The sequence below is a fragment of the Coffea arabica genome, chromosome 1c, assembly GCF_036785885.1.
Source record: "Coffea arabica cultivar ET-39 chromosome 1c, Coffea Arabica ET-39 HiFi, whole genome shotgun sequence".
Lineage (NCBI taxonomy): Eukaryota > Viridiplantae > Streptophyta > Magnoliopsida > Gentianales > Rubiaceae > Coffea > Coffea arabica.
This window is the reverse complement of record NC_092310.1, coordinates 4,484,518-4,511,682: the sequence shown is the minus strand read 5'-3', so window position 1 is coordinate 4,511,682 and position 27,165 is coordinate 4,484,518. Positions and strand designations below refer to the sequence as shown.

At 32.9% G+C, this 27,165-nt stretch overlaps 2 protein-coding genes across 7 annotated transcripts; both read left to right on the top strand.

The window, feature by feature from the left end:
• Window positions 1-20: 20 nt before the first annotated feature.
• Window positions 21-12,349, top strand: LOC113703247 (histone-lysine N-methyltransferase ASHH3-like). 6 transcript variants are annotated; one of them, XM_072049217.1, is made up of 16 exons: window positions 21-192; window positions 536-593; window positions 1,818-1,879; window positions 3,634-3,813; window positions 4,753-4,882; window positions 5,026-5,137; window positions 6,654-6,753; window positions 7,115-7,193; window positions 7,298-7,469; window positions 7,585-7,665; window positions 7,785-7,962; window positions 8,571-8,598; window positions 8,754-8,838; window positions 10,507-10,555; window positions 10,655-10,740; window positions 12,005-12,349. In XM_072049217.1, the coding sequence occupies exons 5-15, from the start codon at window positions 4,816-4,818 to the stop codon at window positions 10,718-10,720; spliced, it is 1,017 nt and encodes a 338-aa protein (XP_071905318.1). In that variant the 5' UTR covers window positions 21-192; window positions 536-593; window positions 1,818-1,879; window positions 3,634-3,813; window positions 4,753-4,815; the 3' UTR covers window positions 10,721-10,740; window positions 12,005-12,349. The 6 variants fall into 6 exon arrangements, with proteins under 6 accessions (XP_071905318.1, XP_071905251.1, XP_071905344.1 ...); XM_072049150.1 differs by having other exon boundaries at window positions 512-593; XM_072049243.1 differs by lacking the exon at window positions 3,634-3,813 and having other exon boundaries at window positions 4,707-4,882.
• Window positions 12,350-21,062: 8,713 nt separating this feature from the next.
• Window positions 21,063-22,728, top strand: LOC140038457 (E3 ubiquitin-protein ligase SINAT2-like). The gene is made up of 3 exons (XM_072083817.1): window positions 21,063-21,143; window positions 21,757-22,140; window positions 22,405-22,728. Exons 1-3 carry the CDS (start codon window positions 21,063-21,065, stop codon window positions 22,726-22,728), a joined length of 789 nt encoding a protein of 262 aa, XP_071939918.1.
• The last annotated feature ends 4,437 nt before the right edge of the window (window positions 22,729-27,165 follow it).

Below are 27,165 nucleotides of genomic sequence, written 5' to 3'. Positions count from 1 at the left end.
ATCACGTAACCGTTACAAGATAACGTATTTGCTTCTATACCAAAAATAGAGGGAAAAAAAAGGAGAAAACTGAAACAGCAGATTTACCCACTCAGACTGTCACACCTCACTTCCTTGTCTTTCTCTCTCACTTACTCACGCACTCCGCAATTCTCAGTTCTTAACTGCCGGGCCTCCAGTCTCCATTGCCAGGTAATTTTCCCCCCTCTTTTTGTCTCATAGTTTTCCGTGGAAAATTCAAAATCTTAGCCCTACTTGAATTAAACCCTAATTTGTGAAGATTTGTTTCTTGTACTGAGGATTTTATTTGGATTTTCTTGGTGTATTTTGGAGGAAAGATTTGGTATTTAATTGCAGTTATTTATTTTTCTTGTTCTTGAAGTAAAATTTGAGCTAGGAAAGAATATTTGCTATATTTTGGTTTTGGTCATTATATTTCGCAGGTGGAGTTTTTTTTCGGTTTTAGATAGGGGAAAATGTTGAATTGAGGTTTCTTGAACTGTTTTTGTAGTTAAAAGTTTTGACTGAAAAGCAGGTGGAGAAGAGGCTGGAGTGTGCTACACTAGTAACAGTGTTTAGTTACCAAGAAGAGGGTAAGCTTTACATTTGCAATAAAATTTTGAACTTTTACGCCACATTTTTATTTTCATGAACCAAAGTTGTGTACTTGTTTAATTTGTGAGTGTGGGGTTATTGGATTTGACCTTTCAAACCTTCTCAGGACATGGTATTTGATGTGGTATTTAATTTGTTATAACGTTTGCACATATATGGTCTTCATGAGTGTATGTTTCAGTGGCTTTATTTTGTAAACAAAAGATAGTGTGAAATCCTGATGCCAAGAAATGGTTGAGTCTTAGGCACGCTATTATTGGGATATTAAGGATTAGTAATATTTAGTGAATCAGAAGGCAGTTGTGGTGCATAATCTAAAAGCACAAATTTGATATGAGGATAATTAATTCAATAAGGAACCTTACTGTCTTGGATTAATAATTAAAATGTATCAGAAATCCTGGAATTTTAAACAGCATGTTTATATGCAAAGAAATAACTTCACCAGATGATATAGAATATTTTTGTAAAACTTGATTCGATGTGTGGTTGAAGATAGCAGGGAATGAATGCAAACTGTAACAAAACATATCAAGAGATGCTGGTCTAAGAGATATTAAAAAACTATAACACAAGAAAGTCAAGAGGCTACCGTAAACAGGCACTGTCTACTCTAAGAACAAAAGAAAGTTCTGTTCTTTAGCATGTGAACCATGTGGTGTCATTGTGCTTCTTTCACTTCTTCTCATCCATGTTTCTACAGATGCAAAATCCATGTTAAAATCCTTATATTCTGATAGACTGATGTTTGAGATACAAATCTGAAGAATAATATAAACCTTGAGGCAATAACATACCTTTGGCATTTTAAACCTATAACCGAAAACCTTCTTTCTTTCCCCTCTTGGATAAGGCTTGTACATTTATTTTATGGATGAGTTTCTTAGAGGTTGTATAATTAGCCAAATTTGATCAGAAATAGGACTAAAGGTGTTTCTGCTCTGTTTTATCTGTACTAAGCTTATTTTGGTGCAGTTTATAAAGTATAGGGTAATGAATATGGGTAGTTAGAGTACAAACACTGGGTCTTCGTGAAAAATATTATATGCCTGTTGTTGTTAGCTTTTAGTTCTGCTCCATATCATAGCATTAACTTTCTTAGCAGGCAGGTTTAAGTTGTTATCTACTTTGTTCAGCAGTCCTGTTAGCTAATTTATCCATTGCTGTGCCATGTGTTGACTCACTTCTTTTGTTGCATGCAGGCAATGAGCACATAGTATTCCTAAATAATCAACAGTTTGACACTATGCCCTCAATGAAGAAGGTTTGTTTGAAGATTAACTCTTGCTAATGATAACATTCATTGATCCTATCTGTATGAGTTGTTTCTAATTACATTTGACAGTAATTGGTGCATGATTTACATATGATCGTGTGATTTCCTGGAGGAATTTTTTTTTTTTTTTTTGCTTCTACTTCTCTTGACTTTACCTCTCACCTTTTTTTGGACTCCTGGGGGTTTTAGGTGAGTGGATTGATGGTAGTTGGAGAATGACTGCTGTATCAAGTTGTCCTTACAGTTTCAGCTGGTGTGAAGATATAGGACTGAGGGCAATTTAACACCTTGTTTAATTTGAATACATATGAAATATCAGAAGGAGGGAAAGTGCCTAGATTGATCAGCCTTCGAAGATGGATATGATAAGTCATGCCTTGAAGGAAAACACAGCTTAGGTAGAGTTAAATGTAGATAAAAGGTTTCTATATCAGATTCATATAGTTTGAGCTCTAAAATGTGTATGGTAGCATAGCGCTTGTAGTTGTTTCAATATGATTAACTTGGATAAGTTGGAAAATTGCCCTGACCTAGCCTCTTGCTCACCAGCAATGGGTAAAGAAAGAGGTGTTAAAAAAGAGGCAAAACAATGCCTTCTAGTATTGACTCTACTGCATCTATATACGTGATTTAACGTGAGGTAAACAGATGATCTATTTCAATTTTTGGTTAAGAACATTAAGTGTGTAAAACCATGTTGTATTTTGTATGGAGTAGGCAGTCTATACTGACTCGTATACAAGAGTTGGGGAATTCTATTTTTGATAGCCTTCTGAATTTCTGTTCATATTGTTTCTAAATCTTTTTCTGGAAAAAAGAAAAGTGAGAAGACGAACTAAGACTTAGACCAAGGGCCACATATTCTCTTTTGAGTGAGGTACCTTGTGTGGAGTAGGCAGTTGATATTGACTTGTATACAATTGGTGGTGGGTTCTTTCGGTGATAAACTTCTGAATTTCTGTCTATATCGTTTCTAAAATTTCTCTGGAAAAGAGAAAATCAAGAAGAGGAAGTAAGACTTAGACTGAGGTCCATAGATTCTCTTTTGGGTGAAGGGACTTATCTTTAAGCATCTTGGATAAAGTAATAATCAGACTGGGATGTGAAAGGGTGCTGTCATAATATAATTGTACTAGACTGCGTTGCTTATGGATGTCTTTCAATAACATCAATCTTAATGCACATCTGCAGCTTTTCATGAAATGATTAAATAGTTACTCGAGCTACTTTCATTAAGATATTGAGATTGTGAACCTTTAAAGGTGGTAAGCTGATTATAATATGCTGAAGGATCACTGTTATAAAGAAATACATTTCTCTGGTCCAATGCCTCTTGAAGGCATAGTCTACTCCTTAGAGCAGCTTTCAAATTGTTCATACCAGCCATTAATTGAGATCATCTCTTACTTATGTGTGGGTGTATGATAAATTCAGAATATTCACCTAAAGTAAATGAAAAGAGGCGAACTTGATGGTATGACTCCAATTTAGATGCTGTCTGCTTAGTTAGTCTCCTTAAGTTTTGTTTTGCGCTTAAGACTATAGTTGTGAATCTGTGCATTTCATTTTAAACAATCACTGGTTTAAAGTCAGTGGACAAATTCAACCAAAAAGAAAAATTGATGAAGACAAACATGCAAATGAAGTAATCTTATTGTTACATTTATTAAAGATGATCTAATTGACAATCTCTCATTTAGTTTAACATGGTTATGATCGGAGCAACTAATCTCATAATGTAGTTGAGGAGATAGAATTTCCAGAGCGAGTGCTTGAGTAGGTCAAAGTACAAAAGATTGACGAAGGCATGGGTATTAGAGTTTCAGTTCAATCCTGGGGGAATGGTTGGGAGGGAAGATGAGGGTGAAGGGGATGGAGTACCTGATGGTGTTAAGGAGGGTGGACAAAAGTAGTGTTATAAGGTATGTGCTTTTTCTTTTGCATGCTCTAAGTTTCCTCAACTGGAATTACCATCTTTGATTCCTTGCTCTTGCTTATATAATGTCTCTATAAAGGTTTCTTTCCTGTATTCAGTTATTGAGGATGGGTGTGAGGTGTAGCTTGTGATGATATTGTCAACTATGGCTGCAAAGCAATCGAACCAAAATTTGTTGTCAGGCTTGATTTGGGCGTTTTACCTCAGATGGTTTTCGAGTTTCATTTCCACATGAATTTAAAATGCAATATCAAGTTCCATTCAATATCATATCAGTTGGGTTGAATCGCTGGAAATTTTGATTTATCTAATCCTTTGCTTTTTTAAATCATGGTCTAAGCATTTTTTTTTTGTTTTTTGGAAACTCAAACTCTGATATTTCTTATATTGCAAATATTGCATTTAATGATAATATACTATTTAAGTGAAAAGTTAAAAGATTATTTGACCCTTTATCACATTTTTCAGCTGAACTGCTCTGGTAAATTAAAATATTGTTCTTGCTTGAGTTGTGTAGATTTTGAAATTGAATTGAGCCCTAACCTTGATATGTTATTGATCTTTCATTTACTGCATTTCGTTCTAATTCTTGAGCCTATTATATTATGGGCCTTTATTCCTTTGTTATTTGGGAAATTGCAGTTCAGATGAGCGTTTACTTGTTCAGAGTTGTTAATTGTTGACTGTGAGCACTACTTTCCCAAAAAAAGATATGGTAGACAATAGAAATTAACCATGTTCAATTCCCTTTCAAAACTGGCTAGTTTTCCTTCTCACTCTGTTCTCTTTCCTGTGGGTTTCCTCCTGATAACAGTGTATGGTGGACATTTTTACTTTGTACTTTAATTTTCATTCAGATTTTTGCTTATCTTCTTTTAGGTGTTTATGGATGTAGTCTGATCTCATTCCTTTTGCTTTCTAAAAGAACAATGAAGAAGGCGTTATAGAGGGCATATTCAATAAACTGCTGAAGGGGATTGGAGATCCAATGGATTTTGAACTTCCAGAATGGTTGAATAGATGGAAACCTACAGCTTACAAGTTTATTAAGCGCAGTATCCTTTCAAATTTTTATTTGATTTTCTGTTACCATGTTTTCTGAACATTTTAATATCTGTTGGTTTAGAAATACTTGATTTTACTGTCTACTGTCCAGTTCTCTACATCTTAAATCCCTGTTGGTATTAACATATCAAAGATATATATCTCGCGAAGAGGAATAAGAGGCGTCTGGAGGATGATGGCATATTTTGTTCCTGCAGCTCATCAACTGGATCTTCTGGTGTTTGTGATAGGGATTGCCTTTGTAGGTAAGATTGCTAATATCATCTATGGTTTGCAATTAAAACTTAATTGCAGCTATGTAATGTATGTAGCAGAGAGTGAGTTACATGAACGTGTTGCTTATAAAATTTTTCTACAGCAAGCAGTATAATTGGAGTATGAATGGGTAAGTCTTGTAGGACATGGCGCATTTGCTTTTTGGCAGTATTAAATTAACAAGTGTAACCTAGTATTATCTGCTCTGGTTTGAAAATAGTGAGCTTTTTGGCAGTAGTTGCAAAACAGGCTATTTGAGGGTAGGCCAAATTATTGACTTCTCTAATGCTGCTAACCTGGTTTAGGCCTGATAATCGAGAACTTGAGTTGGTTTGGGCGAAAAGAGGGGTCCAAAAACTGTCTGAGTTGATACATGGAAAAGGGCCTCACTGAAATATGTTTTACACCTAGTTTTGTGGAAAACTTGCCTACCGTATTAACGTCTAAATCCTGTAGTTTTCCTTTTAAAGTTGTGTTCTTTTTGAATTATTTTTCAGATTTTACTGTGTGGAACTATTTATTATTTATAGCTTCTGCAACAGTGTTTTTTCTGAATAACCACTTCTATCTTGTTTGTTTTGCAATGTATGGTAAAATTTAATACTTATAGAAGCTAAAGGGTTCTTTGTGAAACGAGAATGGTATTGTTTTTTTCAAGCAGCCGTTCTGAAAGGCCATCTGTTGAGGTATGGTTGTGGCTGAAATTGGGATGTTTTAGTATTATTTGGGATTATGTTTCCCTTCCCTTTAGGAGCTGTGTTTTGCAATATATATTTCCCTTCCCTATCTTGTTTGTTTTGCAATGTATGGTAAAATTTCATAATTATAGAAGCTAAAGGGTTTTTTTGTGAAATGAGAATGGTATTGTTTTTTCCAAGCAGCAATTCTGAAAGACCATCTGTTGAGGTATGGTTGTGGCTGAAATTGGGATGTTTTAGTATTATTTCGGGTTATGTTTCCCTTTCCTTTAGGAGCTGGATAGACATGTTCGTTTGTGCATGTTTGATTTGTTCTTATTGTGATCCTTTTCATCTACTTTGGCCTATACTCATTGCTTGTAGGAGTAGCACACACCATTTGAGTTGTTCTACATCTCTGTTAGAGCATTTTCACCATGTCTGCCTAGAATCAGTGTGGAAATATCTATGCCATTCAGTGTACATTTCAAGTTCTTTGCTAATTGAAGGCTAAGCTACCGTTTCTTTGTGGAGTTCTGGATTTACAGATGATAAACTATTGTGACTTTTGGATAGCTTCCTTTGCTTAAGGGAAGAAAATGTGGTGTCTAAATTTTGTTAATTTTGAACTGAGAATGCAATACCTATGTTCCTTGAAAATGTTTTCACAGAGGATTTTTCCAATGACTTGTTATTGTATCCTGACTTTTTAAATTGATTTGTTTACTGTTGATTGCACTGTTTGAGGAAACAAATGCATGTCCATCATGAGCTTCTATTCTGCATGCTGGAATCGTGCACCATTTATTAACAATTTCATCTTTTCCAGCATGCTGCAGTCCAGCTGCTCCTCAGGCTGCAAATGTGGGAATTCATGCTTGAATAAGCCATTCCATCAACGCCCTGCAAAGAAGATGAAAATAGTGCAGGTACAAGCTAGGCCTTGGAGTAGTTAGCCTGCCATTGAATTTGGTCTGGGAATCTGATTAAAGACAGATGTTCATGAGGGGTCTGTTAAATGCAGCTCTTGATGTCAGAGTTCTTTTGACTATACATATATGGATATACTGTTCTAGGTTTGGATGATAATGATGATTGATTCAATTTTCATTTTTTTCAATTTCTCCTTTCAAGTTGAATTTTGGCTAATCTTTTTTCGACGTTATTTACTTAAGCTATCCTGCAACCTCAAAAAAGAAGAATCCATCCTTGAAATCTTTTCGCTTTGATTTTTAGTTTTAGTCGCAGAGTCTATAAGATGTTAAATTTAAATTCTGCTTTGATGTGCAGACTGAAAAATGTGGATCGGGAATTGTTGCAGATGAAGATATAAAGCAAGGAGAGTTTGTAATCGAATATGTTGGAGAAGGTGTTCTTTTTCTTTATTCAATAAAATATTTGCTTTTCAGAATTCTGTTCCTTTGAGCTGTCCTTGCAAACATGGAATTGATGAAGAGTCTGCAATTCTTGCAGTTATTGATGATAAAACGTGTGAAGACAGGCTTTGGAAGATGAAACACAGTGGGGAAACAAATTTTTACTTGTGTGAAATCAATAGAGATATGGTGATTGATGCTACTTACAAAGGAAACAAATCCAGATACATCAATCATAGCTGTTGTCCTAATACGGAAATGCAGAAATGGTCCGTAGCTGATGATCTCTGTTGCCATTTCATTCTTTTATTTGTAAAATCTGTGTATTTGTCTGAATTTTAGCCTCTTTCTTGGGGTTCTATGTCATGTAACCTTACATGATAGGAGGATTGACGGCGAAACAAGAATTGGCATATTTGCAACACGTGATATCAGAAAGGGCGAGCATTTGACCTATGACTATCAGTATGAGCAAGCACTTGTTCCTTTTTTCCATCTCTTTCTTCTAGCATATTGAATCTGCAATCTTTTTCTTCCAAATTTTGTACTTATCTTCTTCTTTTTCAGTCTAACAAATGTAGCAGGTTTGTTCAATTTGGTGCAGATCAGAACTGCTACTGTGGTGCTGCAGGCTGTAGACAAAAGCTTGGGGTTAAACCTAACAAGCCAAAAACACCATCTTCAGATGCAGCACTTGAGATAGTAGCCGGTCAGCTTGCTGTGACCTCTCCCAAAGTGAAAGCTTTTCTATCTACAAATGATGTAAGTATGCGATGCTGTTTCTATATGGTTAATATAGGGTTCACACAGATGTCTTGCAATTATTTTTTTCACATTTCATAATTCTGGCTTGTTCTGGCTGAAGTTTTATCTAGTAAATTCATGGCTCCAAGTTCTTTTGGGGCTGTTGAGTCTGAAACAATGATAGCACACAAGTAGTTGTTCAACCTTCAAGGAATTGAATTTTAGCTACCATTTTTGGAACTTTTTGGCTTTTCTTTCTCTTACTTTACCTTGATTACATAATTAGGATCTTAATTGTAGGGCATCAGATAATCTTTGGTTAGATTGTTCTTAGAGGTTAATTTTGCTGTTGGGATAAAAATGGATAAAATTGGAAGGCTTCTATGTAATATCATGCATGTATGCAACATGGTCTCAGTACCTCTGTGCAATATTGAGGTGCCGCTAACGTTTTGGAGTTCCATCTGTTCTTCATTATCTTAGGTTTTTTATGAGCCTCTTTTCTGCCCTTTTCCATTTTCTGGGAATGTACTTTACTTTCATAGTTTCCTTACTCTCATATATTGGTTGGTTCATGTATATAATCTTGTTGATAGTTTTTTAATTTGCCCTTCTTTGTATCGCAGGTATATGCAAATGGAGTTTCTTCTGCTGGTAACTACTAATTTTAATAGAGTTTGCCCATTTTTTCATTTATTGGGATAATTTGTTTAGCTCTGCACAAGATTCTGTTTGCCACAAAAAAAGAAAAAAAAAAAAGAAGCTCTAAACAACAGACATGATGATTCTTCCTGACTTTTATCTTTTAGGAGTAAAGTGTGATTCTGTTGTGAGAAAGTTTGCTCGGAGTTGCATCGGAGAAGTAGTAAGAATAAGCCACTCTCTCGATAAGAGGTATTCCTATTATCATTTCCTCTCAACTTGGCTTATTCCTAATTAAAATGATGCTGTTAATTTTTTTTTAATAAGTTTTCATGTTATTCATCGCAAGGAAAGACGCGTACTTGTTTGGGATTGTTTGTAGTTCTTTGAAGCTGCTGTTTAACTATGTCTAATGTTTAAGCTGAACAATCGTTGCTTTATGCTTGCTAGAGGCAGTCCTGATTTTATCTGATACAGTTCATGTTTTTTGTTGCATATAGATCTAGAGGTTAAAGCTTAGTATTATGCTAATACTAAGCATTTCTATGTTGCACTATTATTCTTAAGAAACACCTGCTGTACCTTCTTAAACATTTCTATGTTGCACTATTATGTGTTCAATGTGGGACAGCTGTTTTCTTTTAAGACGTTTCCATCTTGGGTCAGACTAGCAGAGCAGTAGTGTTAATAGCGGTATTTATAGTTGGTATAAACTTTCATGTTTAGTTTATAGACTACTGTTGGTTTGGCCATTTGACCATGTTTTGTTTGTTGTATATCCATTGATGTTTGTTGGATGGAACACGAGGAAAAGCACTTTTTTGATCAATGGTGATGTTATTCTTCTGAACAAAAAGCTTAAAATAGGGTATCTATTTGTTAAACAAGAAGTAGTCCGTGTAATAAATAAACAATGCCTTTCCATCAGGGTGCGGAGTAACATTTAATAAATCTGTAATTCGCCTTTCAGTGGCTACAGTTTCATTAACTTCTTTTGACTTCCCCACTATCACTTGCTTAACCTGTTCTTCCATTGCCACCCCTTCTCTTCCTGTATTCCCTGCCTCCCATTTTCTTACTCTACCCTACATCCTCAACAAAGTTAGATACTTTATTTGGAAAAGATACTACAGTGAGAATAAAACATACAAGTTGGTTCATGATTTTTTTTTTTGTTCTTTTGCCTCGCTGTCCCCCAAGTTGTCCCAGAAAATGAGAAAATATATTCATGTTTTTACTTTAACAAACAACATAATGAAAAATTGTTCTGTTTACAACCAACACACGGTACTAAAAGCATAAGCTATATTACATTTTGCCCTTGGAAAAAAAAAGAGAAAGGAAAGAAAAATGATATCTCTCCTGGGAATTTTCATGGATTAATAGGCTGGAAACAAGTAGGAGAGAGACAGCTTTTTTGCTTTTGAACCTTTGGCAGTCAAACTTTGACGGATCTTGATGTTACGGGATTTAAGGGCTTTAGAAGTGAAAGCCTTCTAACTTGACTTGGACGATCTGCTAATTTCTTCGAAGATGTTAACGATCAGAAATTTCTTGTTTTGTGGGTTTTCTTATAGCCCTTAACCTGATGCATCAACAGTTTCCATATTGCAGGAAATATCTTAGTATCTACTGGAAATGGAAACCATATTTCATAAGTTGACATTGTTAGAATCCTTTCAGCTTTGTTTGTTTTTTCTTGAATACTGTCAAGGTATTTAAGTTATGATTGTATTCCAGTTCCTTATGAAGTGAATCTTGAATTTTGCCTTCTTTTGTATGTAGTAAACTAATCTTCTACTTTTTGAAGTCAATTGCTGGTGATTCTGGAATTAGTTTCCTCATTTGCTGTATCCTTTCTTTGCTGAATTTGATTCCTGTGTTCTTTGGTCTTTCTTACCCTGCCCCTTTGTATTGCAGATCTTTTGGAATTGTAAAGCAGTTTGATAAAAGCACCAGGAAACACTTGGTAAGATACTGTTTGGTCTGCTCGTTACATGGTTAATGTTCAACTGAATTTGAAAGGCAGATACACTTGTTTATCATTCTGTTCTGCTTCTCTTTTCAGATAATGTTTGAAGACGGCACTCTTGATTTCATTGACATGTCAAAAGTAGAGTGGGAGCTTTTGTAACATTACAGGATAATTGATAGGTAAAACTAATTTGATTATGGTGGTTCCTATATTAAATGGTTTCACTCAGAGTTCCTTTTGGTAGTAGACTGTGCAGGCCCCCAGGCGGGGGGGGGGGGGGTTGGAGGGGAGGTTGAGTGAAAGAGGCATGGATATCCATGATGTCACCCACTTGACCTGATACTTTTTTGATGAGATGAATGGGATGCTCCTTTGTATTTGAATATCACTGGCCATTACATTTTCGTGCAATTTGCCTGAAGTTCTCTTCTTTTCTAGCGTCGAATCGTCTAATACCAGCGTTTTCTTATATTTAAGTGCTGAATCAAATTTGCCTCAAGATTCAGCAATTCTGTCATCATTTTACATATAGTTGGTATGGAAAATCTTCCAAGGTTTTGTGCACCTATGGATTTGAAGTTTCGATTTTATGGCTCGTTTTCTACTGTTGCAGCAAAACCATCTAATCTTTTATATTTGGAATTATGGGGACCATAGAAGCTCTGAGGCATTAAGACTTGCACCACTTGGTCATGATTGTAATAGTTGAAGTTTTTTTTTTTTTTTTTTTTTTTTTTTTTTTTTTTAACTTTCAGCAGTTTTATTTTGCAGCCATCATTTGCTATGGCCTGACAGCCTGTCTCATAATTTATGAATCTTGCATTTACTTACCCATTTGAGTCACCTTTTTACATGCAAATACCCTGATTGATTTCACCCTAATATGCAGCTGTTCCAGTAAATTATCTAGTTCAACAGCTAACTTCAAACTGGTTATTTCAGTACATCCCGCAGAACAGTTTGAATTATCCTCTGTTCCTAAATTTTTCTCCTCCATATTTTCCTATGTTACTCGGGACTCTTCACTTTGCCTGGCCATACCTCTGTCAGACTATTCATTTTGCACTAACGTACCTGTTCCATGGGATTCCCATTCCAGAGTTATAGACCTAGATAAGGGCTGAAGTTTATGCTGTCAAAGAAGTTGGCTTACCACGCATTCACTTGAGAAGTGCATTATGAAATTTATGTGGTTAATGAGAACTAGCAGGATATCCAAGATGTTATGTTTATGTCATGTTAGTCAGGTTCCAGTGCATTTCCTGTACTTTTACCTGGAAAAAAGTTTAATCTTTTATCTTAATTTCTTTAAAATCTTGGTCTGTCGTCTTGAGAGGTTCGGCTGCAAATCATATCATATTTGTGTATTCTGCACTAAATTGTTTGTATGAATATCTGTTTCTTGAATGTGATTTTTACTTCTTGACATCCATCATGTTGCAGGTAGTAGTAATCAGAAATCAAGCATACATGATATAGAGGAAAATGCACGCTAACTGTTCAGGGATATGTTCTCATAGATAAGCAACAATTTTGGACTTTTGCTTCACAGGGATGTTGTTGTACCATGTGTATCTTGGCTCTGTTCAAATTCTTGTAGTCAATAAAATAATTTTACTTGTTTGATTTTTGGCTTGATATCCCTAGCATGGATGATAGCTGTCGCTGATTCTTTCTGCCTCGAGAGTTGCAAGTGTAATATAGCTTTAGAATGTGTCTAAACTGATTTTGTAGCAAATTCCTTTTGCCATTTTTCAATAGTGACAATTTGTATTTGCATTGGTGATATTTTACATGTTTTCATTAGTTGGTCTGCTTACTGTCACCTTCTTATTGCGGTAATTTTATTTTGCCAAATTGTGGAATGGGAAAATCGCCATTTTAGTCTTTCAACTTTTTCACTTTAATCGATTTCATTCTTCAACTTTTATTTAGCTGTTTTTAGTCCCTCAGCATAAATTTAGTTGTCAATTACATCCTTTTACGGTGGCGCCACCAATTAAATACTTTTCAATGCAAAAACACAGGGTGATATAGGAACTGCAAATTAAGGGTAAAAAATGGGGAAAATCTAGGAGACTATAGTTGCAATATTCAATGATTTCATCTTCTTCAACGAAGCATAACATGCTGCTGCATTTATGATTCTTCTTCTTCTTTGCTTGACCTGAAGCTCTGACTAAGATTTGGCATCCTACACATGATACTCTGTTCCAATTCTCAATTAGTAATCGCTATGGGCATCTCACTAAGTAATCTCCAATTGTCAACCAAAATCAATTAGCAACACCTTTTCATGTAGGCAAGGCATTTTAGCGAGCATGAGATGGACAGAAAAAAAAGGATAGACTTTTCTCTCAAATTGTAATGGAATAAAACTCAAATTCAACAGAAGTCAAGCCCAAATTTTTTCCAATCGAAATGGTTGCACATCAATCACGACTAGCATAGCCATAAAGAAAAAAAAATTATAATCACCCTGTTTCTAAGAAAAGCCAATTAAATGTTTGGCAGCATAGCAATCCATATCTCAAATGTTAATGTCAAGCGAATTCGTGTAAAAAAAAAAAGTTATATAAACATCACACGGATTAGGCTATCATACACTCCCATTGATACGAGCATATCCCTTGGTATATATACTTTAACAAATTACTAGAATTTTATCCGTGTCTTAGCATGGTCTTTTTTTATTTATTGTGAATTTATACAAATATGAATAATTTAAATATAAAAATTAACAACAATCCCACATCTTCATTCATATTAACTTTAAAAAATTAATGAATTCTAAATGCTCAATTATTTACTAATTTTTAAAAATTTGTTTATATACTTTCACTATAATATGATAGTATACATCAAATAATGTATTTCATATAAAAAACTTGGTAGATATTCTTTTTTTTTTTATAAATGTTCTTTTAGATAATTTAAATTTTTATAATGACCATAAACCTAGAAGTATATATTCACATTTAATTAAGTAGAAAAGATCCAACAATTCGCTACTTTTTATCAATAAATCAATAATATTGGTAAATCTATCGGTGTAATAGTTAATTCTTTTTTTTGAATTAAGTTAATTCATAATTAAGGGAAGAGATGATGAACAATTTGAATAATAATCAATGATATGGCGGTAAAAGGAAGTAATTTATGGAATATGTAGGATTTTAATAATTATGACTTGAAAAAGGTTTTACTATAGTTCTATGTAATAATTTGATAGAAAACATATATCATTAACATAAAATTAGTTATTTTTATGTAATATATAAGATTTTAATAATTGTGACTTGAAAAAGGTTTTACTATAGTTCTATATAATAATTTGATAGACAGCATAGTTTTTTTTTTTTTTTTTGTTTTTTTTGGGGAGTGGGTAATACCCAATGTGTTAACATTTTTTTTTTTTTGGAAGTATGTTTTTATTTATTCATGGAAAATATAACCAAATATTCCTCTTACATAATCCTTATTTTTCTAATTGAAGGTATCCCTATTCTGTCCAAACGGATTGCCCCATGAGCCAACCTTGGGAATGTACTGAAGGTATCATAAACCCCAATTTGTTTATCTGGATGAGATATACCCACATTAGATAAAGCATCAGCAACTGTGTTAGCATCCCGATAGCAGTGCGTGAATCTAGGTGGATCATCTAATAACTGCCAAATCTGGTTGACGTATCTTCGAATTTTCCACGGACACTAAGTACGACGTTGAATGATCCCAATTAAAACCAATGAATCTGATTGTACACATATGTTTCCAAAACCGTTATGTATACAGATTTGAAGACCAATAAGAAGGGCACAAGCCTCTGCACAGAGACATGTAGTTTCTCCCAGATATGCCGAAAAACCAATCATTGGTAATCCAGTGGAATCCCGGAGTATGCCCCCACCTCCACCTATTCCTGGATTACCCTTAGCACATCCATCCGTGTTAAGAGTATACCTCCCTGTCTCTTTGGTTTCCCAGCGGATACCTTGATATACAACTGTACCCCTAGGTGCCTTTGACCAATCATACAATTGACTAAAGGATTGTAGTCTTATCAGTTGTTTAAAATGTATTCCTACCATGGATTGGATTTCTGAGAAGATGGCTTGGCGAATGGCCGATGATTGCATCTGGACACCCTCAAACATTGCTTTGTTCCTTGCTTTCCAAATCTGCCAGCAAATTACACTAGGAAGAATACGGCAAATAATCCTTCGTAACTCAGAATCCTGTGAATACAACCACCAATCTACTATGCGTGCTCGTAGAAAAGATCCTGAGAATTTTATTCCACATAACCCTCCAAAATAATTCCAAAGGAATGACGCAATGTGTCCATTGGAGAATAAATGCTCAATAGATTCCTCAGAAGCTTCAGTACAGCAAAAGCACTTTGACGGCAAATGGAAACCAAATTTACGAAGCTTATCCGGTGTCGGTATTCTCCTCAGAAGTAGTCTCAACATGAAAAATGAAACTTTCAAAGGTATCCGAGGGTGCCAAATGGAAGCAAATACCATAGACGTGGGTCGGGTCTGCCTAATGTCCCCAAAAGCCGAATGTAGAGAGAAATTTCCAGTTGTTGTGGGCATCCAAATGACTTCAGCTATACTTCCTTCTTCTGGGACCATTTGTTCTGAAATGGAATAAGCTATTTCCTTTGGCAATGTGTGGTATAGAAGATTCAAATCCCAATGGCCGTAGTTTACGAAGTTTCGGAACGTCAAATTTGGGATAACCGGAACCTTTAGAAACAATGCACCACTCCCCAACCAGTTATCGTACCAAAAATGACACGCCCCATATTTGGCCACCCATAATATTGAGAGTTCCACTTGCCAGCTCACATTGATCATCCTTCGCCAAATTGCCGAATCCGTTGGCCTGAGTTCTACCTGACAAGGATGCAGACATTTACAATACTTTGCTTTCATGAAGGTCGACCACAGTGATGATTCTGTTCGGAATTTCCACCATAACTTGGAGGAAAAGGCTGTGTAGACGTCACATAATCTCCGAAAATTCCCCCTTCCTCAACATAAAATTAGTTATTTTTTAAAGTTATTTTAGATATCGTTAAAATAAGATTAATTATTTTTTAAAGTTATTTTAAAATTAGGGATAATTTTTAAACATATAATATAATATTCAATATGGGTAAAACCCAAATGACCCATAACCCGTTAATTCTCTTCAATTAAGCATGCCACATAAGAGTGAGAAATAATTCTAATTAAAATAACTACTTTCATATATATATATATATATATATATATATATATATATATATATATATATATATATATATATATTCTCATCGCCTCACTTCAAGCTCTCTTCGTTCGCAAGTATTTTAGCCAATTGTCCAGCCATGATAATATAAAGTTGCAACGTAGCCCTTCTTCTCACCATCTCTCCAAGGCATGCTTTATATGTAGGACTGATACCGAGCAACACTCTTGAATGTTGAAATTGGTCGTTTTGGCGGTTCAAATTCTTATTGGCAGTATGTTTTAGGGTTAAATGCAAAAAACCCTCCACGAACTATATACCTAGTTGCAGTTCATTTCCTAAATTATAATAAAAGGCATTTTGCCCCCTTAAATGATATACTTGGACAACACTCCCCTACTATCTTAAATTTTTTCTTTTTTCTCTATTCTTTTTATTTTCATTTTTTCATTTTTCCTTTTCTCCCTTTCCTATTATTCTTTTTCCTCCTTCTCTCATGGAACTATCCAATGTTTCCCTCCAGTGCTAAAAGACTTACATCAAAATATTTAATATTTTTAAGCTGCTTTTTAAATTTGTTTATTTGTTAAATTCATTCTTAATAATTCATCATAAACTCTTTTTATTACAAAATATATGTAGCTTAAATTGTAAAGTGTATTAATCTAGGAATTCAACATTTTAAATACTTATAAACAAATTAGAGTTCACAATTACTCAACTAAATATAACAAAAGTAACTTATTATATATCATATAAGAAAGAAAAGTTAACAATTGTTATTTGTATTGAAATAAAAAAAATAAGAATAAACAACAATAGCAGTTCATTTTTTATTTTTTATTGATATATTAATAATTGATTAATCAATATCTCTATTTTGTTCTTATATATTTGAATAGTTCAATTTCTTAAATGTCATTGACTTCAACATTTGGAAAACAATCTTTTATTAACATATATTATTAATAAAATTAGTTATTTTTTAAAGTTATTTTAGATATCGTTAAGATAAGATTAGTTATTTTTTAAAGTTATTTTAAAAGTAGGGATAATTTTTAAATATATAATATGAGTAAAACTCAAATGACCCATAACCCGTTAATTCTCTTCAATTAGGCATGCCACATCAGAGTGAGAAACAACCCTAATTAAAATAACTACTTATACTTATATATATATATATATATGGATTCTCATCGCCTCACTTCAAGCTCTTTTTCTGCAAGTATTTTAGCCAATTGTCCAGCCATGATAATATAAAGTTGCAACGTAGCCTTTCTTCTCACCATCTCTCCAAGGCATGCTTTATATGTAGGACTGATACCAAGCAATACTCTTGAATGTTGAAATTGGTCGTTTTGGCGGTTCAAATTCTTATTGGCAATTTGTTTTAGGGTTAAATACAAAAAATCCCCATGAACTATGTACCTAGTTGCAGTTTATCCCCTAAATTATAATAAAAGGCATTTTGCCCCTTAAATGATATGCTTGGACAACACTCTCCTACTATCTTAAATTTTTTCTTTTTTCTCTATTCTTTTTTTTTTTCATTTTTTCCTTTTCATGCTTTTCTTTTATTTTTTTCCTCCTTCTCTCATGGAACTAGCCAATGTTTCCCTCCAGTGCTAAAAGACTTACATCAAAATTTTGAATATTTTTAAACTGCTTTTTAAATTTGTTTATTTGTTAAATTCATTCTTAATAATTCATCATAAACTCTTTTGATTAAAAAATATATGTAGCTTAAATTGTAAAGTGTATTAATCTAGGAATTCAACATTTTAAGTACTTATAAACAAATTAGAGTTCACAATTACTCAACTAAATATAACAAAAGTAACTTATTATATGTCATATAAGAAAGAAAAGTTAACAATTGTTATTTGTATTGAAATAAAAAGATAAGAATAAACAACAATAGTAGTTCATTTTTTATTTTTTATTTTTTATTGATATATTAATAATTGATTAATCAATATCTCTATTTTGTTCTTATATATTTGAATAGTTCAATTTCTTAAATGTCATTGACTTCAACATTTGGAAAACAATCTTTTATTAACATATATTATTAATGAAATTAGTTATTTTTTAAAGTTATTTTAGATATCGTTAAGATAAGATTAGTTATTTTTTAAAGTTATTTTAAAAGTAGGGATAATTTTTAAATATATAATATGAGTAAAACTCAAATGACCCATAACCCGTTAATTCTCTTCAATTAGGCATGCCACATCAGAGTGAGAAACAACCCTAATTAAAATAACTACTTATACTTATATATATATATATATATGGATTCTCATCGCCTCACTTCAAGCTCTTTTTCTGCAAGTATTTTAGCCAATTGTCCAGCCATGATAATATAAAGTTGCAACGTAGCCTTTCTTCTCACCATCTCTCCAAGGCATGCTTTATATGTAGGACTGATACCAAGCAATACTCTTGAATGTTGAAATTGGTCGTTTTGGCGGTTCAAATTCTTATTGGCAATTTGTTTTAGGGTTAAATACAAAAAACCCCCATGAACTATGTACCTAGTTGCAGTTTATCCCCTAAATTATAATAAAAGGCATTTTGCCCCTTAAATGATATGCTTGGACAACACTCTCCTACTATCTTAAATTTTTTCTTTTTTCTCTATTCTTTTTTTTTTTCATTTTTTCCTTTTCATGCTTTTCTTTTATTTTTTTCCTCCTTCTCTCATGGAACTAGCCAATGTTTCCCTCCAGTGCTAAAAGACTTACATCAAAATTTTGAATATTTTTAAACTGCTTTTTAAATTTGTTTATTTGTTAAATTCATTCTTAATAATTCATCATAAACTCTTTTGATTAAAAAATATATGTAGCTTAAATTGTAAAGTGTATTAATCTAGGAATTCAACATTTTAAGTACCTATAAACAAATTAGAGTTCACAATTACTCAACTAAATATAACAAAAGTAACTTATTATATATCATATAAGAAAGAAAAGTTAACAATTGTTATTTGTATTGAAATAAAAAAAAATAAGAATAAACAACAATAGCAGTTCATTTTTTATTTTTTTATTGATATATTAATAATTGATTAATCAATATCTCTATTTTGTTCTTATATATTTGAATAGTTCAATTTCTTAAATGTCATTGACTTCAACATTTGGAAAACAATCTTTTATACCATAAAATTCTTTTATAAAATATTGAAATGAGAAATTAAGAAATTAACAAGTTTTGACTAATCTAGTATATTGATTTAAACAATGCTCAAAGAAAATAAAGAGGAAGAATCTAAAAAGAAAATGATAGGGAATAAAGAAAAATAACAATGCTTAAGATAAACGGGGTGAATTTTTCCAACTATATATATCATACTGACTTTATGGTAAAGAGTAATAATGGCTTTTAATTAATGACCATTAATGGTGTCGGTTCATAATGTATTATTCTTGGACTTCTTCATTTTTTTTTAAAATACAAATCATAGTTTGCTTGGTCGGTGGTAGAAGTCGAGCTGGTTAGGAGAAAGGTGCATTTTCAAACTCTTCTTTGGTTTTTATTGGTTAATTATTTTTTCTCTTGAATCAATTTGAATGTAGATTTTGTAAACTAGATTTTCCATTATCTACTGTCAACTGATACTTAGTTTTTAAATCCCCAGAGATGTTTTTGACACAAACAAAATTTTTTTTTTCTACTTAAGGTTTCAATTTTCCATAGATAATGTTTCCATTTCAAACTTTCGTCGAAAGATTAATTTTTGATTATTGATCAATTTAAGCTGCCTTTTCCTTTTAAATATGAACCCGATATGTATATCTTTTTTCTCTTATGCATAGGAATGGTTATTATGTTGTTGAAGAAGTTCTACCATAAAATTGTGTTGGCTCAATAGAGAAAATTCATGTACAGACTGTTTTCTTTTAATTTCTTTTTTGTTGCTCAGGCTTGCACACATATCATACACATAATCAATTATTGAATTACTTATCCTTGCATTTTCCATAGGTTTAATTTTTACCTAGTAAAAAATATGAATCCATTTTCTTTTACCTTGTTTTAAAACTGCAAGGGCATAGTCTTTTGTAGATTAATGAGATTAATGGAACATAAGACCCAAAGTGTTAGAATACATTTTTTGGATGAGTAGCGTCAATTCTTTTCTTCTTTTGATTATTCAATGTAGTATTGGGTTATTGTCAATTATATTTGTGTGTGTGTGTGTGTGTGTGTGTGTGTGTGTATTTTTTTGGTTTTTCTTTGGTTTTCTTTTGAAAACCAAGGATGAAATCATGGCAATCGCAATTATGTTTGAGGACTACATCCTTATCTCTGACCTTTTAATTAATTTATTGCGAGATGGTGATAGAGATTATGCCCATTCTTATTAATTGGATGCTGGAAAGTAATTCAAAGCCGTATTTATTTCATTTGATTTATTTCTTTCTAAAAATGCTTATCTATTTTTCTTTTCTTTTTCAATGTAATCGGTGCCGCATATATCCTAAATTGTTTTACCAATGATAGGATTGGCTTATACACTTTTAGGTTTCAAAACGCAATAAGTGGAACACCTTTGCTTTCAAAAAGCGTCAAGGACTTTGCTTTTTGTTTATTTTATTTTATTTTTCTATTACAATAATTTTTAAAAAATAAATTAGCCTTAAGTTTATTTTTTAACTGCACATGATGATTTTCCTATTATAGGTTCAATAACACTCCTTCAAATTTTCATAATTAACTCATTTTGGAAAAGCTTTTGAAGTGAAGTAGTGAAATTAGATGGAAATGTGAACGTATTAATCAAACTCTTAATTTTCATTTTATCCACAGATGGGCGTATAGTCATAGTAGTCGGCCAGCCTAACACCTCTCTGTTCTTAATAAACTGTTTCGGATGAAGTCATACCTAAGTCCACAGATGGAATTATGGATTTGCGATTGCTTTGGTTGTATATTATGCCCCTTTCCCTCATAATTCATGGTTTGATTTGACACAAATAAAATGTCAAAAAACTGTCATAATTTTGGATAGAGTATTATTTGAAATATTATTTGAAATAATTATTGTAACACTTTTTGTGATATGATGTATGTGAAATAAGAAATAGTTGGGAATATAAAAATGTGAATTGGAAAATGTGTTCATGATATAAGCGAAATATTATTTGAGATAATTTGACAATCCAAACACATCACTAACCTCGTATCATATACGTTTGTTATATATATTTGATAGGAGGAAACTGAAATAAAAGCTCTACTCGCTGGAATGGATGCCTCAAATTCAGTGTTGCATAACCTTCTAGATTGTCCTGTGTGCATGAACACAATGTTCCCTCCAATCCGCCAAGTAAGTTTCTTGAAATTGCTTACAAAAAAAAAAGTGTATTCCAAATTTCTACTATTAAACTTCATTTATTTTACGTACATATTGATGAATGGGAATAGGTTAAACTTTGATACACACAGACTTAGGAGCTATTGATAATTATAGTTCAGCAATTAAGAGCCTTAAGAGGCCAACCTTTCTCTTAAATATGTATTTGTGTCTTCAACATTGATTAAATCCTCGTATAAGGGTTAGGGTACCAAGCTAGGATTGTTGCCTAGCGTGTCATTCTGTTCAAATGTAAGTTCAATTTTAATAGATTTTCAATTTTATTTGAGTACATACTGTACAAAAGGACACATTGAAATCTATTTTTCATCAATATCTTCATGAATCTTGGAATGTACTCAATTTACGCCTGCTCATATAAAGGCTACTTAATCTTTATCCGTTTAAGAGAAAAGAAATTGTAAGCCAATATCGTTAGAGGAAAGTCCAAACACACATTAAATTTTCTATGGCCTTTTCACTATCAATTATATGTTGATTATCTGCAGGCCTATAGGGTTAAGTTTAATAATCAAATATCATGGCCAAGTTTGTAACTAAATGTCTTGTTATTTGCATTTGTTAGTGTTCTAATGGCCATGCTTTATGCTCGAATTGCAAGTCTAGAGTTAATCGTTGCCCAATATGCCGCGATGAGCTAGGAAACATAAGATGTTTGGGTTTGGAGAAGTTGGGAGAATCACTAGAATGGCCATGCAAGTACTTAAATGTTGGCTGTCGAGATTTGCTCCCTTACGGCAATGTCATCAATCATGAACTCACTTGCAAGTTTAGACCTTACAATTGCCCCGCTGTTGGAGTTGCATGTCCTATAACTGGTGATGTTTCATTCTTAGTCAATCATCTCAAGAATGATCATCATGATAATGTATTCAATAGTTGCACCTTCAACAACCTTTATACCGAATCAGATCCAGAAGAAGTTCTCAACAATTCATGGAAGATTGCTGTAAGAACTCTCACCTTCACAACTTATTAAATTTACTAAGTTTTGATCCATGGGTTGACTTGGCTCTTATGACCACTCAAGTACCCCAAATCAACCAAAACCACAGGTTGATATATAGCAGCAATATCATGCATGGCTAATGTCACCTAATACTAATATCATAATTGTAATGCGAGTACTTGTGTGGCATCAAGATCACTGAGGCCTATGGATCAGCAATCAAATGATATATTTACCATCTAATTAACTTGGTGATTGATGCAGGTGTATGACTGTTTTGGCTACCAATTCTGCTTGTGTTTCGAGGTATTTATGTGGGGTAGCTCTCAGGTTTATATAGCATACATGCGCTTCATGGGTGAACCAGAGGATGCAAAAAGGTTTGGTTATCGCTTGGAAGTTTGTAGCTCGGGAAAATCCCTGTCGTGGAGAAGCATTCCGAGGAGTATCCGTGAACCCAGCATAAGAGTTCGAGAGAGTTTGGATGGACTGATTATCCGTCGAGACTTGGCACTCTTTTTTTCTGATGGGGATAAGAAGCAGTTGAAACTAGCCATATCTGGCTATATTTGTTCTATTACAACCTAATCAGAAGATATGCTGATTATTTTCAGTGTGGATTTTGTTCCTGTTGGGAAACAATATGGATGTCTAGTTTAATATTCAATCTGTGGAACTTCAATAAGTTTGCTAGTGTCTGGGAAAGTGTTTTAGTTTATGTCAATCTTATAGCTAAAATTGGAGCTTTGTGTGGTTTAATCTATATAAACTCTAGGTTTTGCATGCTTCTAGTTACCTACTCTTTTGAGCTTAAACTGACAGGTTGATTTCTTCATGAATGATGCCATGAGCATATTTATTCCCTTGTACCGGCAAATGGTAATATCTAACCGAGCACATATCATGCACGTAATTGTTTCCGTTCCAGTTTTCCATTAAAGGTCCTACAATTATTTTATCTTGTAAGTAGGAGGCAATAAATTGGTAAGAATGATACACAAGGGACCAAATTGACCAAAATCCCAAGAGAATGGATCTTTTTTTTTTTTTTTAGAATGGATCTTTTTTGACTCTCTTCAAGTGTACATTGTATATTACCTTGCAATAGAAGCAAACTCACTAGGGTTCCAGTTGTATCACAACCCTTCTATTGGTGTAATTTTGGAATTCTATCTTGGGTTAAAATTTAGTTGAGTGATTGCAACAGAATGAACAGGAAAAAGGGAAAAGAAAAAGAAATGAAAAGGAAAATAAAATAAAAAGTTTTTCTACAAATTTTACAGTAAGTTATAAAGTTTTATATAAATATCCAAAAAATACATCATCCAAATAGACTCTAGGATACACTGAAGGGTCAATAATTAGGGATTTAAGAAAATTGAAAAGATAAGAGACAAAAAGATCATTTTCCCTTTAGTTAAAATAATAGAATCTTTTTTTACTTGCTTTTGTTGTACAGTGTATATTACCTTACAATTGAAGCAAACTCAATAGGGTTTCAATTCTATCAAAACCCTTCTATTGGTCTACATTTGAAATTCTATCTTGGGTTAAAAATTGCTTGAAAGATTGCAACAGCTTTTGGAAATACATGGCTTTCTAAGCCCTTATAAATATTGACTTTTGATATGGACGAAAGCAGACATCAATTTATATCAATCCGGAATTTAATGTTTCGATTTGGGGATTGTTATGAGTTTTCGGACATTTTCTGATTCTATGAATTTCTAAACTTATGTTGAAGTACATCTGTTAGACTTCCAACTATAGGCATTAGTTTTAAGAATCAGCAATGCTCCAACAAAAATGTTTGTTCTCAATCATTAATTTGCTTCTTTGACCACCTCCTTTAAGTTATTAGTCTTGGATGTATTTTATACATTTCATCCCCGAATTAGGATAAAGACCATATGATAAAATTTTACCTTCACGAATTCATCTTTGTTCAATCTAGTAAATTATCAATTTAGATTATCTTCACTGGATCATGATTAATTTCCATCTCTGCCTTCAGCCTCTCTGTACCCTCCACATCCTTTTCATTTTGTAGTTATTTTATTTGAAAACCAAACACAAATTAAATATTTGATGCTTTTAGCAAATTTTTTATCAGGCCTTTAAGTATGCTATCTCATTTTGGTTTCTTAATCAATTAATATGCAACTTCTTTTGTTGTTACTTCTCAATCTCAACTACCATAGTTGTTGATCTCAAAAGAAATTTTTATACGATTCCTTCAAACGTGATCTTAGTTTTTTTTTTTTTTTTTTTTACTAATTTGAAGACATTGAGGTCCAATTTTCTTTCTTTTTTTTTTTTTTTTATACATGTTAGTTTGGTGGTCGTAAAAGTTCATGTGAAATCTAAAAAATGCTGTAGAAAGTTACTCTTTCGTGTTTTTTATCCTGCTCAATTTTTCAAAACTGACAGATTCTATTTTCTTTTTGGCCATATAATTTTTCTTTAAGAGAAAATACAGTGAACAAGTGAAAGGCTACATAAATTTCATGTGCATTGGATGATTTTATTTTATTTTTTTAGGTTGGCAAGCTAGGTATTATTGAGTAATTTTCATAATGAATTTTTTCCCTGCTGTATGTTAACCCAAATTTCTCATTGTAGCTTGTACAAAAATTGTTCAAAATTTCTTGGCAAAGGCTTAGTTTTCTAGGTGCATAACGTGTGCAAACATTGATTCTGTACAACGTGTGGTGGGGAAAAATTCCAAGATTTAGGGTTAACTACGAACGTGCCTTGGGATGGGACCTTTCTTTGGAACTTCTCTGAGTGCAAACTCTTCTAATCCGGCCAAAAAAAAAAGACTTAATGTATTTCATCTGGAGCAATATTGGAATTTTTGTATACTTTGAATCCCCAAATCGTACACAACAATCTACATGTGATTACGAGGAAAATTTATACGAAAAGGAGAAAACTAAGAAACATCATGCTTAGAATTAGAAGTAGTCCCCCTAACAAATGTTGTCCATTTACCACAATTAGCCTTGTCCTTTTACTTTGAGAAAAAAAAAGTCTGACTAGTAGTCTAAGTGCAAGAGAAAATGCTTTTTGTCTTTTTTTCCATTTCTAGGATGCAGCATAATTACTCGTCCAAAAGCGAGTTAAGAGAATTTGATCAGTGTTAAAGCTTAAATTAGAAAAGAAAAAATTGAATCAATTTGGATTGTATTGGATTGATTTCAAGTTTCTAAATCAAGCTGGATTTTGATAAACTTATACAAAAATCTGGTTTACTGTGAATAAAGGGATTGGACAAATCTTAGTAGGAGCAAATTGAGAAGGCTATAGAGAAGTTCCAACATTTGAAGATATATTAATTGTTGATTATGTTTTATTCATTATTTTTAGAGTTAGAGCCGACTGGCCGGTTTGATCGATTCAACTGCGAACCGGCCATGACTTTGGTTCTGTCATGCACTAAAGCTGGGAGGTAGCATAAAATCGTCAAGAATGGTCAAACCTTATGAACTGAAAAAAATTAGATGAACCATAAACCAACGATATTTGAGTTTTCTATATAATCCTTAATAAAAATAAATTAAACCATACTATACTGAATGAAGCCCTAATGCTCCCCAACTCCAGTGAAACTGAGGTTGTCCTCTCTTTCTTACTCCCTTCTCTTCCTTTGGCTTCAAGACCTTGATAGAGTCTTTCCTATCCTTCCAGCCCTAAATCTAGGGCTCTAGAGCCCTACAAGTCCTCAAATTGCGCTCTAATCTTGAATTGATAGAGTCTTTCCTATCCTTACAACAGAAATTTACTCTTTTGTGTGCATTTAAGTTTTTATATTTTGTTCAATTTTTCAAAATTAACAAATTCTATCATCTTTTGGCCATATAATTTTTCTTTAATAGAAAATATAGTGAACAAGTGAAAGGAAAGGAAAGCAAAAAAGAGACAAAAGAAAAATGAAGAAAGTTAATGCTAGTAATTATTTCTTACCTGGCTTTCCATTTCCTTTTTGTTTTTTTTTTTTCGGCTGGCAAGCTAGCTAATACTGCGTAATTTTCATCATGGATATTTTTCCTGCTGAATGTTAACCCAAATTTCTCATTGTTGCATATATAAAAATTGTTCCATGTTTCTTGGCAAAGGCTTCGATTGCTAGGTGCATAATGTGTGCAACGATTGATTCTGTACAAAATCTATAGAACTAAAGTGTGATACACACACACACACACACATATAGGGGATTCCGCTGAGTGCAAACTCTTCTGATCCGTCCCAAAAAAAAAAAAAAAAGACTTAGTGCCTGTTTGATAACATAAAAAAGTGCTGAAACTGAATTCATTCAGACATTCAGATATTGTGGGTGTTTGATAAATAAAAATTCACCTGCTGAACTTATTAAGTGGTGCTGAATTTGTATGTATTTTTTTCAGCACAAGAATCGTAGCTGAATGCTTAATTTGATAAGAGTCAAGAGATTTACTTCAACTACTTTATCTTATCTACCAAATATATCCCTGTTTGTTAATTACATTCAAAATCCTTATTTAATTAAACAATCTAATATTCCCTATTCAAAATCCTTATTTAATTAAACAAAACAACCTGATATTCTCTATTCAAAAAATTTTTTTAACAATAATATTTTTTTGCAGTAATTTTCATCCACAAACATTTATATTTTGATATTTTTTTGTGCAGATAAATATTATTTATGTGATGCAACTTATCCACACACACGTGGCTTTATGACACCATATCGAAATATTAGATATTAGTTGTCTGATTTTCGAAACGCTTCTCGTCCAAGATCAAAAGAAGAACGCTTTAAACCAAGCACATGCAAGATTGAGAAATGTAATTGAACGTGCTTTTGGAGTATTAAAAGCTCGTTTTTCCATTCTCAAAACGATGAAACCATACCCTTTTCCCACACAAAGAAACATTGTCATTGTATGCATTGCTCTTCACAATCATTGTCATTTTCATACATAACAATTTTAAGTTAATTAAATCATAGGTTCTATTTCCTTTTTGGATTAAAAGATAGAA

Bases quoted from the DNA above. Each gene is read 5' to 3' on its own strand.
- LOC113703247 (XM_072049319.1), top strand. The intron at 6,754-7,114 runs GTACAAGCTAGG...TTTGATGTGCAG, and splicing joins AGAAGATGAAAATAGTGCAG to ACTGAAAAATGTGGATCGGG. The intron at 7,666-7,784 runs GTATGAGCAAGC...CAAATGTAGCAG, and splicing joins CATTTGACCTATGACTATCA to GTTTGTTCAATTTGGTGCAG.
- LOC140038457 (XM_072083817.1), top strand. From the start codon at position 21,063: ATGGATGCCTCAAATTCAGTGTTGCATAACCTTCTAGATTGTCCTGTG. The intron at 21,144-21,756 runs GTAAGTTTCTTG...TGCATTTGTTAG, and splicing joins TGTTCCCTCCAATCCGCCAA to TGTTCTAATGGCCATGCTTT. The intron at 22,141-22,404 runs GTAAGAACTCTC...TGATTGATGCAG, and splicing joins ACAATTCATGGAAGATTGCT to GTGTATGACTGTTTTGGCTA.